This window comes from Quercus lobata, chromosome 6 (genome assembly GCF_001633185.2).
Source record: "Quercus lobata isolate SW786 chromosome 6, ValleyOak3.0 Primary Assembly, whole genome shotgun sequence".
NCBI classification, from domain to species: Eukaryota; Viridiplantae; Streptophyta; class Magnoliopsida; order Fagales; family Fagaceae; genus Quercus; species Quercus lobata.
Genome location: NC_044909.1, coordinates 43,087,579 through 43,099,166, shown reverse-complemented (window position 1 = coordinate 43,099,166; position 11,588 = coordinate 43,087,579). Strand labels below are relative to the sequence as shown.

The 11,588-nt window shown below is 37.8% G+C and overlaps 1 protein-coding gene across 2 annotated transcripts in view; it reads left to right on the top strand.

Moving 5' to 3' along the window:
• Window positions 1–612: 612 nt before the first annotated feature.
• LOC115994892 (probable disease resistance protein At5g66900) overlaps window positions 613–11,588 on the top strand; it is a 51,313-nt gene continuing 40,337 nt past the window's right edge. Inside the window, exons 1-5 of one of the 2 annotated variants that reach the window (XM_031119218.1) lie at window positions 613–1,580; window positions 3,384–3,790; window positions 5,189–5,550; window positions 6,073–6,284; window positions 6,382–7,687. In XM_031119218.1, coding sequence (XP_030975078.1) covers window positions 950–1,580; window positions 3,384–3,790; window positions 5,189–5,550; window positions 6,073–6,284; window positions 6,382–7,217 — 2,448 coding nt within the window. In that variant the 5' untranslated portion in view covers window positions 613–949 and the 3' untranslated portion in view covers window positions 7,218–7,687. Of the gene's footprint in view, window positions 1,581–3,383; window positions 3,791–5,188; window positions 5,551–6,072; window positions 6,285–6,381; window positions 7,688–11,588 lie in introns of those variants that run through there. The other variant, XM_031119221.1, reaches the window with a different exon arrangement.

Genomic DNA, 11,588 nt, shown 5'->3' with positions numbered 1-11,588 from the left:
TTTTTTATTTTTTTTCAGATGGGAATTGGGATTAGCTTTAATGTCAGTTCAGTGTGAGAAACGGCTATTGGGATTAGCCTTCACGTCAGTTCACAGGCCTCTTTTTTTTTTTTTTTTTTTTTTGATGGGAGTTGGGATTAGCCTTCAATCTTCACGGGCTCCTTTTTTTTTTTTTTGCCTTCATGTTAGGTTCAGAGTGAGAAACGGGGCCATTTAAAAAAAAAATGAGAAATTAATATTATATAATATATTATATTACTATTTGGATTTGGTTAAGCGAGGGAATTGGTGGTCGAAAATTGAAACTGGGCTTTGAGAAAAGAGTGGCCCAACCAAACACCCACTTTCTCTTGCACGGTCTTTTTTTGGGCCTAGCCCATTTTTTTGTCAACTCATTAATCCTATTCCATGACGAAGAAATAAAAGAACATACTGTGTAATGCAAAGGAGCTTCCAGTTTCCGCAGTCAACGGTGTCAGTTAACGCGCTGAGACTCGGAAACTTCCTACATGGTTCGCCGGAGATTTTGATTGCTTTATTTATATATATATTTTTTGTCTTTTACTGACTCTTAATTTTCTTTCTTTTCCGCGAAAGAAGCATAAAGAAAATGTGAGAAGAAATTGAGGGATTAATCTTTTATTTTCGGTTCCGTTTCCTTATGAGCACAAAGAAACTGAGAAGAAATTGAAGGGCTTACTTTTACTTTGTATTTCCTGTTCTATTTCCTTATAAGCACAAAGAAACTGAGAAGAAATTGAAGGGCTTACTTTTACGTGCTTTGTTTTATAGTTTTTGTAGCATATAAGTGTTTATTTTGGCTTTGTAATTTTCAGGCTGCACTGCAAGTTTAGTTTACTTGTGCCGTGTTGCGCTATTTCATTTGTTTGAATAAAATTCTATTTCTTCCTGAAAAAAGAAAAAAGAAAAAGAAAAAGAAAGCGAAGTTATGCCTTTGGACGTTGCAGGGGCTGCTCTTGGGGCAGCATTTGGAGAGGGCTTTGCAGTGTTACATGACAAAGTTAAGGATGTGGTACGCAAAGCCCGTATGTTCAAACCCATTCTTAAACGCCTCGAATCCACGTTAGATAGTTTGGTGCCAACGGTCAATGAAATAAGACGATTAAGCGAACAACTTGAACTCCCAGAAAGGGAAACAAAGAGATTGATGGAACAAATGGAAGAGGGAGCGAAGCTGGTTAGCAAGTGCTTGAAAATCCGGTGGTGGAACTACGTTTTCAAAGTCCAATACTCTCCCAAACTTGAAGAGTTAGACAAAGAAATCCTCAGGTTCTGTCAGGTTGATTTGCATGCACTGTGCACAAGGAATGGGTTGAGGACTTTAGAAACGGTGATCAGTATAAACAAGAAAGTGGATTCGTTCAGGGGCGTGGAGACACCAAGGGGGTTGGGCGGGGTTTCTGGACCCCAAGATTTAACAGTTGGGTTGGATATGCCAATAAAGGAGTTGAAGACGCTGCTGTTGAAGGAGGAGGTGAAGCTGCTCCTATTGACTGCTCCTGGAGGATGTGGGAAAACCACATTGGTGAAAATGCTCTGTCAGGATAAAGAAATTAAGGGTACTTTCATTTCTTTTCTTTCGTCTAAATGTGCGTGTAATTTTACTTTATTTAAAGGTTTGTTCGTGATTTGTTTATTTTGTTGAAAATAAAATTTTTTTATCGAGAGTATTATAAATAAAAGTAAAAGTTAGTTGAAATAGTACAATAAAATCCATAAATAGTACTAAAAAGTGCAAGTAGAATATATAAATAGTAGCAAAAATAAACTACATAGTAAAATAAGTTAGCAAAAATAATTTTTGCCAAACGGACACTAAGTGTTATAAAAAGTGTTGTTAATTTGCATATTGTTGAAGTTATTTATAGTGCTAGCATGTGTATTTTTGTCAAGGTTGTATGCGAGTTAAACTTTGGTGAGTATTGATTGTTCAAATTCAGCTCGACAACAATTATAAAATATTTAAGCTTGGCCGAAGCTTGAACCAAGCCTACAAACCATGTCTGAGCTTGAGCTTGAGCTTGTTAAATAATCCAATAGCTTGAGCTTGAACTTGAGCTTGGCTTGGCTTGATTTGTTAGTTAAGTCGAGCTTGAGCTCAATATCAAGGTCAAAACCAAATTCCGTATCAAATTTTCAAGCTTGAGATCCAATACAAAGTATATTAGCAAGTGAATATTAAGCATATTATCAGACCCATTTGGTTTAGACATGTGGTCCCAACTCTAATTAATTAAAGGCTTAGTAAAATATAAGGGTTTTTTTTTTTTTTTTCAAGTCCATATCATGTTTATTACCAAATCCCATAAACAAGCTTTAGGCTTAAGGAAAGCAATTTTTCCTTACCCCACTTGACCCGCCCCTCCCCACTTCGCCTCACGCAAGTTTTCCCCGCCTTGCAAAGGTGATGGGGCAAGATTTTAGCCCCGCACCACAGGAAGGGGCGGGGTTGGGTTTAAACTTTTTAGACCCAACCCACCCCATCCCCACCCTACCCTGCATTGATAAGGGTTAAATTGTAAATTTTTTATACCATAAAACCCTTTTAGTTAAACAAATATATCATCAGCTTATTTTATTCTACTCAACAATTCTTTTTGCCTCTTTTTTTCTCTATCAAGATTGGAAATAAGGTACCAATTTTAACATTTTCTTTTGTATTTATTATAAACAAATTTATATACTATTGAATCATTGATTTTGTATTATGAGATTTTAGGGTTTTTTTTTTTTTTTTTTTTTTGTGATATAGTTTTATTAAACACTTTAATAAAATTATTCAATTTTTGCTAAAAATTAGTTTGATTTGATGTGATAAATTTATTTGTAATTTCAAGTATATTTTTATTAACGAAACAAGTTTTATTAAAAAAAATTGTAATTGTTGTGGGCAAATTAACAAAAAGTAGAGTTTTACGGGGTGAGTCGGGGATTCACGAGGCCCCAAGGGGCAGGGATGGGGTAAGAAAATTTTTCCTATCATGCAGGGCAGGGCGGGGATGGGGTAAAACAAAATCTTGTGGGGTTGGGGCAAAGACCCCATCCTTCGAATCCGCCCCGCCCCATTGTCATCCCTACTTAGGTTGGCTTATTTTTTTATCGAGTCCTATTGTTCACAAGCCTATTCATGAATAATTTTTTTGCTTGGGCTCAACTTGTTTATTAAACAAGCCTAAAATTATGGCTCAAACTTGGCTCATTTATAAACAAACAAACATAAACCAATTTTTATTGAGCTAAGCCCGAATTGTTTATGCTTAGCTTGGTTCAGTTACCACCCTAATTTATGTGTGTAATGTTGTGTTTGTGAGCCTTGAAATATGCCTCCATGGCAATTTTCTAACTACGTTGTGTTTGGACAGGCATATTTGAGGACAATATTCTCTTTGTGAACGTTTCAAAAACTCCCAACGTGAAGGTCATTGTGCAGAACCTATTTAATTATAAGGATATGCAGCCTAAGTTTCAGATTCAAAGTGATGAAGATGCAATTGACCAACTGTCACATCTGCTGAATCATATTAGACCTAATCCTATATTGTTGATCCTAGATGATGTCTGGCTCGGATCAGAATCCATTCCTGAAAAGTTGAAGTTTGATATTCCAGATTACAAGATTTTGGTTACATCAAGAACTGCATTTCCAAGATTTGAATTTACATATCACTTAGAACCGCTAAATGATGAAGATGCAATGACTCTTTTTCGTCACTCAGCATCCCTGAAAGAGGGGAGCACTTATATTCCACCAGAAGAAGATATCAAAAAGGTACTTTGTCTTTTTGATATATATATATATATATATATATGCCTAATTTTATTTGTCTTATTTCCTTTTGCGTAAGGTATGTAGAGATGACTGAAGATATATACATTCTCTCCCTTCTTCTTCTTCTTCTTTTAAGTACATAATACCTCATGTACCACTCAAAATTATGTTGCCATACATACACGACTACACATACATTTAAGCTTTCCTTCATTGCTTGTTTGTTTTCCAATAACCCAACTGTCTCCGGAACTAGACTAACAAGAAAGGGAAAAAAATTTGTCACCAAACAATGTTTTCAAATTTCCAAACAATTAGCTTTGAGAATGGAATGGAAATGAATGAAAAGAATAATTTTAAAATATTCTTTTCTTCCCTTGTTTGGAAGTGTCCTTTGTGGGAGTTTAAGACTACGTTTGGGAGTTCATGAGGGAATGGAATAAAATGGAATGATAATAAAGGAAGAGAAAGAAATGAAATGGAATTAAATAGCTTTGTTTGAATATTTTAAAATAAAGGAATTCAAATAAATAGAATGTATGTAATTTTGTTTTGGAGTAACATAGAGGGAAATGAATGGAATCATTTTATAACAATATTACTATTAGACCCCTATTTTAAAATAAAATGTTGAATATATATGGGTATTTTGGGAGTTTTAGTAAAAAATTTATTAAATCTAATTTCATTCCCTCCCATTCCTCCCAATTTCGGGAGAATGAAAATTTAAGGTTTTAAGGGAATTATGAAGAATGAGTGTTCCCTCCTACTTATTCCATTTCCTCTTACTTAAACCCTCAAACAATGGAATGAACTTTCCATTTCTTCTATTAAAACTCCCAAACAAGAGAAGGGAAAGATATTTTAAAATTATTATCTTTATTCATTTCATTTCCATTACATTCCATTCCTTCCTCCCAAACAAAGGCTAATTGGGAGTGAATAGAATGGATAAGAAGGAATACTTATTTCACTCTATTCCCTTAAAATCTAAAATTTTCATTTCCCCCAAAATTTGGGGGAATGTGAGGGAATAAAATTAGATTTAATAAATTTTTTAATAAAACTCCCAAAATACCCCTATATAGTCAACCATTTATTTTAAAATAGTAGTATAATAGTAATATTGTTATAAAATGATTTCATTTCATTCCCTCTATGTTACTTGCAAACAAAATTATTTACATTCCATTCATTTTCATTTATTTTCATTCCTTTATTTTAAAACATCTAATCAAAGTTACTTAATTCCATTCCATTACTTTCTTTTCCATTAATTTCCCTTACTTAAATACATTCCATTCCATTTTATTCCCTTATGATCATTCTATTTTTTGCAAAAACTTACCCTGTAACCTCCAAACAATAACTAAGTTTATTTAGTTCCTTTAATTGCAGATAGTAAGAGGATGTGCAGGGTTCCCACTGGTCCTTAAAGTGATTGGTGGCTCACTGTGTAGGCAAAAGGCAGAAGTATGGCACAGTAGACTAATGAATTGGTCTGATGGTCAATTTTTTTTCAATTCTGATACTGAGTTGCTTGATAATCTTCAAAAGAGTTTAGAATTTCCAGATCACAAGGTCAACATCAAAAACTGTTTCATGGACCTTGGTTCATTTCCTGAAGACCAAAGGATCCCTGCTGTTGCCCTCATCGATATGTGGGCAGAATTATATGAACTAGATGAAGATGGCATCCATGCAATTGCCATTATGGAAGAACTCACTAATCGGAATTTGGCTAGACTTGTGATGGCAGGGTATGCTCACTTATTGTTTTGATAATATGATTTTCTTGTAGTGTGATCTCTTCATATGATTATTGCTAGTTGCTAGTAGTAATATGCTCTAACTTTATACCCAGCCATAGGCTGATAGGTCCAAATATTTTATCATGTCATGTGGTTTAATTAACTAATGATGGCAATTAATAATATGTTATTATGGTTTATTTTACTTCTGGCCAATTTAGGAATTTTTTTTTACCATCATAGATGTGATTGCTACAAAGAGCTAGAAAGAAGGAAAGTGAAGCCAAACTAGAGATTCCAACTACTTGAAAAGAGGGGGGTTTCAACTTTTATTAGTCTATACCCTTTTGCTGCTTGTCAAGCAGACATCGGAATTCATTTGTCGTAGATAGAAACAAATAATGTTGATTTTTCTTGGTTGTGTCATTATTTTATTAGTTTTGTTGGATAATAATGAAATATATATTTTTTATGTGTGAAGATTGAAGAATTTTAATGTGTTCTAAGCTTTTAATTTTGCCCATTAATTAGGAAAGATGCAAGTGAGGTCAAAAGCTATTATAATGAAGACTTCGTCACACAACATGATATTCTTAGAGAGCTTGCTATGCATCAGAGCAGCCGGGAGTCTATAGGACAAAGGTCAAGACTGATTATTAACATAAGTGGAAACAATCTACCAAAGTGGTGGACGGAACAAAAACAACAACTCATTAGTGCTCGCCTATTATCTATCTCAACAGGTTGGCACATTTTCTCTCTATCAACGACACATACATACACAATATGCAATTTTCATATATTGATGGCTTGTCACACTGTATAACATTCTTTTCGTAGATGAATTATTCTCGTCGAGTTGGTGCAACATTCAAGGATCTGAAGTTGAGGTTCTAGTTCTGAATTTTCATACAAATAATTACACCTTACCTGAGTTTGTGGAGAAAATGGATAAACTCAAGGTTTTGATAGTCAGTAATTATGGTTTCTTTCATTCCAAAATAAGCAATTTTCAATTGCTCGAGTCTCTGCCCAATTTAAAGAGAATCAGATTAGAGAAGGTTTCAATTTCTTCATTTTGCAATACCCTTGTACCATTGACGAGTTTGAAGAAAATATCCTTGTTTATGTGTAATATTGGTGAGGCTTTTGAGAATTGTACAATTCAGGTTTCAAATGCATTGCCAAATTTGACGGAGATAAACATTGATTATTGCAATGATCTGGAGGGATTGCCTGTTAGGCTATGTGATATTGTCCACCTCAAAAAACTCAACATCACCAATTGTCATAAGTTGTTTGGATTGCCAGAAGAAATTGGAAAGTTGGTGAATTTAGAAGTGCTAAGGCTTAGGTCATGTATTGATTTGTCAGAGCTCCCAAATTCAATTAGAACCCTCCATAAGTTAAGCATTCTAGACATATCTGACTGCCTAAGCATTATGAAGTTGCCAAAACACATTGGTGAGATGTGTAATTTAAAAGAACTCAACATGAAAGGGTGCTTGAGATTGCGTACTCAGTTTCCAGAATCAATAATGGATCTTAAGCAATTAAAGCTTGTGGTATGTGATGAAGAGAGGGCCAAGTTATGGGATCCTATCAAGGAATTCCTATCCAATCTTGAAGTATTGGTGGCAGAAAAAGATATCAACTTGAATTGGCTTCCCAAATAATGAATTCCGTGAATTGTTTCCTTTTGGAAAATGTAGTAGGTTTGAGTATGTTATGTCAAATGGAAATATGGAAAATCACTGTCAATGCCATTGCCAACAATAGCTGCTAGTCAAGATAGTTCTCAGTAGAAGCAATGATTATTTTTCAACAGAGAACTAAGTGTGCACAGTTTGTCATGGTGTTGGAGGATGTGTACAAGTCACCACTGAATAATTACTCTCAATGGCATTGAAATGATACTGGAGTATGTTGCCATTGGCCTTTGTTTTTCAAATATAATCTCTCAGAAGCTATTGATCTTGCTTAACCTCCTTCCTCCCATGTGTAAAAAAACTTCTGGTTATAGGGACAACAAGTGAAGTGGACTTCTACTATTCAATTGGTTTTTGTGATGCTTTCTCTGTCACTCACCATGATGCAAGGAAGGTGCTTGAAAAGTTGTATGTTTTTGCTAATGAAGGCATAATGATGTAAGCTTATACTTGATCATTGTTTTGGCATAATCCTTTCATTTCTATTTTTATTATTGTAATATATGTCTCTCATGAACTCTACCTTTACCTATATATACGTGTGTGTGTGTGTGTGTATGTTATTGTCTTTGGTTTTTCTTTTTTTCCCCTATAAAGAGTGTAAAGTGGCAAGTCCCCCCCCCCCCCCAAAAAAAAAAGAAAAGCAAAGTTGGGGATTTGCATTATAAATACCATGTACCACAAAAAGGATAAGTTAATGGCATAAAAGAATAAAAGCAAATTAATCGAGAAGATCCTTGAGAGTTGAGACATTATGGGGTAAACTTCACAGGCATCATATCACTTACTACGGCGCTAGAGTTTCAATTATGTTTTAATTTTTTAGCACCAATTGAATCTCATTCCCTTGGTGCGATGGTCACTCCACAAGTATAAGTGCTTGTGGGTTGTGGAGGATTAGGGCCAGGGTTCAAGTCTCCAAAAGGGAGCTACACACATATACTTTTTTTTTTTTTTTAAAGGTCATCAAAGCATATGAAAAGAAAACACTTTAAAGGAAATATATTTGACAAGGAATATTGCTATATACATTAAGCCATTAAAATTCATTTAGTTAGTAGTATTTATATCAGCCAACTCATCATAGGCTCGCTATGAAATTAGCCGGGGTTCAAGTCTCCAAAAGGGAGCTACACACATATACATTTTTTTTTTTAAAAAGGTCATCAAAGCATATGAAAAGAAAACGCTTTATAAGGAAATATATTTGACAAGGAATATTGCTATATACATTAAGCCATTAAAATTCATTTACTTAGTAGTATTTATATCAGCCAACTCATCATAGGCTCGCTATGAAATTATATTAAAAATGTATAAAAATTAAATCAGCAATTAATCAATGTAGGGGCAAAGGCCCAAAATCATGTAATGGGCCTTAAGCCCTATCCGGGAGAATTAGCAATGTCTGAGGAGAGGAAGTGGATGCCCTAAAGGATTTCCAACCCAGCTCTCGTGAATAGGGAGGCATTTGAAGGACGGTCCGAGGAGGAATGCCTCATCGGACATGATGAGTATGGCTCAAATATGCACTCTGTCTACTAGAAGGACCCACCCCGACAAACATTAGCAGTAGGGATGCGTTCCACAGACTCGTAGGAAAGAAGGAAACGAAAGATATACAAGGAGAGGCTGCTGCTACCGCATTAAATGCGTTGCAGCTACTTTTCTGGCCGCATTAATGTGGAGAGGACCTGTGAATAGTGCTGCCTTGGCCACCACAACTCACAGAAGGGTAAAAAGGAGTGTCTGATGGGACAAGCACTCAAGTAGGGGTCCAGATGATCAACAAGTGTAAGGCTACGATGGCTTCAAGAAGACTATATAAGAAAAGGAGTCCCCATGAGGAAATGGGGCTGAAAAAGAAGAGAGAATACAGTAGTAGCACAAACAACCGTAATCTTCAAATAGTGACCGACATACATTCATTTTATTTCCTCGGACTGAGGATCTATGGATACTAACATGTTTTACTTGTGTTCAACTGTTGTATAGCCCAATATTAACTGCTGTCCAATTTGCTAAGACCTAGTTCTACAGCCCACTCTCTACAAATTCATTGTTTCTGGGTTTCTTGGACTAAGACCCTTTACCTTTTGGGCTTGGGCCCCGAATTGTGACCCTACAATTGGCGCCGTCTGTGGGAAAGAACTTGTGCCTCAGCAAGTGCAACGGTTAAATATGGAAGGATCAGGTCCACCCCGAACAGAGCTTGCAGACTCCCAACGGCAGGACAACTTTCTTAACCTCGAACGGGAAAGAGATCAAGACAAGCGACGAGAAGGTAGTGTACATACCTCTCATACGAGCAGAAGCCGCTCAAAGGGGAAAGGTCATGCATCCCAAAAACGGGATGATAATAGAGCTCTACAACAAGAAATTGATGACTTGAAGAGGAAGTTGCGTTGAGCATAGCGAAGGCATCCCTCCTCCAGCCTGGACACCAGCGATGAAGAGGACAACGAATACAAAAGGTCGAGAACTCCACCAAGTGAAACCTTCTTCTATAAGGAAGAGCAACCTCACAAACGCAGTCATAGAAGTCCATCCTACAAGGGCCTAGTAAACGACACCATGAGCAAAGCCCTAGACCGAATCTCCCAGTCACCCTTCACACACAAGATAGTGGGGGCTGAACTTCCTCGGCGGTTCCATCAACCTACCTTCACCATATATAACGGTCGGACGGACCCTATAGAGCACGTAAGTCAGTTCAACTAGAGGATGGCCACCCATTCCAAAGACGAAGTTTTGATGTGCAAAGTATTTCCATCTAGTTTGGGACCTATGGCAATGAGATGGTTTGACGGCCTCAAGCCAAACTCCATAAATTCCTTTAAGCAGCTAACTTAGGCCTTTAGCTCTCGCTTCATCATTAGCAGCAGGGTTCCTCGACCCTTGGATTCCCTTCTATCCTTATCCATGCGAGAAGGGGAGACACTAAAGGCCTACTCAGATAGGTATTAGGAGATGTATAATGAGATAGAAGACAATTATGATGACGTTGTCATTAGTACCTTCAAGAAAGGCCTGCCGATCGAGCAGGGTTTAAGGAAATCCCTGACGAGGAAACCGGTCACCAGCCTGCACCAACTCATGGACTGAATCAACAAGTACAAGAGGGTTGAAGAGGACCAACAAGTGGGTAAGGGTAAAGCGAAGGTTGTCCTTTAGGAGATGAGGGACTTTAGGTCGGATTGATTTAGCAACAACAACCAACCAAGAAGAGACTACACGGAGCAACCTGGATCTGTCGGTGCGTGAACAGTCTACACTGTGTTCCGGGATCCATTACATCAGATTTTGGAGAAAATCAGGAACGTACCATTCTTCAAATGGCCAAATAGGATGGCAGGTGACCCCACAAAACGCAACCAGAACCTATACTGTCAATACCACCAAGAATCGGGGCACACCACCGAAGACTGCAGAAACCTGAAAAACCACTTGGACCAGCTGGTCCAAGAGGGAAAATTAAGTCACCTCTTGCATCATTCTAATGGCCGACAAGAACAGACGAACGTTGAGACACGGCGGGACACCTTGAGACCGCCTATAAGCACAATAAATGTCACTCTTGCCACTCCAAGAAGGACCGGTTCTCATCCTTCTAAAGTAATGTCGGTAGCCCGACTTCCCACTGAGGTTGACGACCGAGAGTCTAAAAAGGCTAAGAGGATGGCCTCACCCATGCTGGCATTCTCGGATGAGGATAAGGTCGGAACTATCCAACCCACGATGATGCTCTAGTCATCACGCTCAGGATTGGGGGATATGATGTGAAGAGAGTGTTAGTCGATCAGGACAGTGCTGTGGAAGTAATGTACCCCGACCTATACAAGGGGCTGAATCTGAAACCCGAAGACTTGACGGCATACGACTCTCCTTTGGTAAGCTTTGAAGGGAAAATCGTTACTCTGAAAGGCCAGATTAGACTGCCCATACAAACAGGCTCGGACATAGTGGAGGTGGACTTCATAGTGGTGGACGCATACTCGCCCTACACAGCCATTGTAGCTAGGCCTTGGCTTCATGCCCTAGGGGTTGTTTCCTCTACCCTGCACCAGAAAATGAAGTACCCGTCAGAGGGTCGGGTCAAAAAAGTTATAGGAGATCAAGCCATGGCTCGACAATGCATGGTGTCCGCCATCTCGCGACGGCTGAGTGCCGAGCCCTTAACCTTTACCGAGAACAGCTTATAGCAATTAACAACCCCGACCATGATTGGTGGGGGATCAACCGAGAAGGCAAATGGCGAGGATTTGGAAAAAGTTCTTATGGGCATTAATCCGAAAAGATTCTTTCAAGTCGGCTCGGAGCTACCTCCCCAAGAGAAAG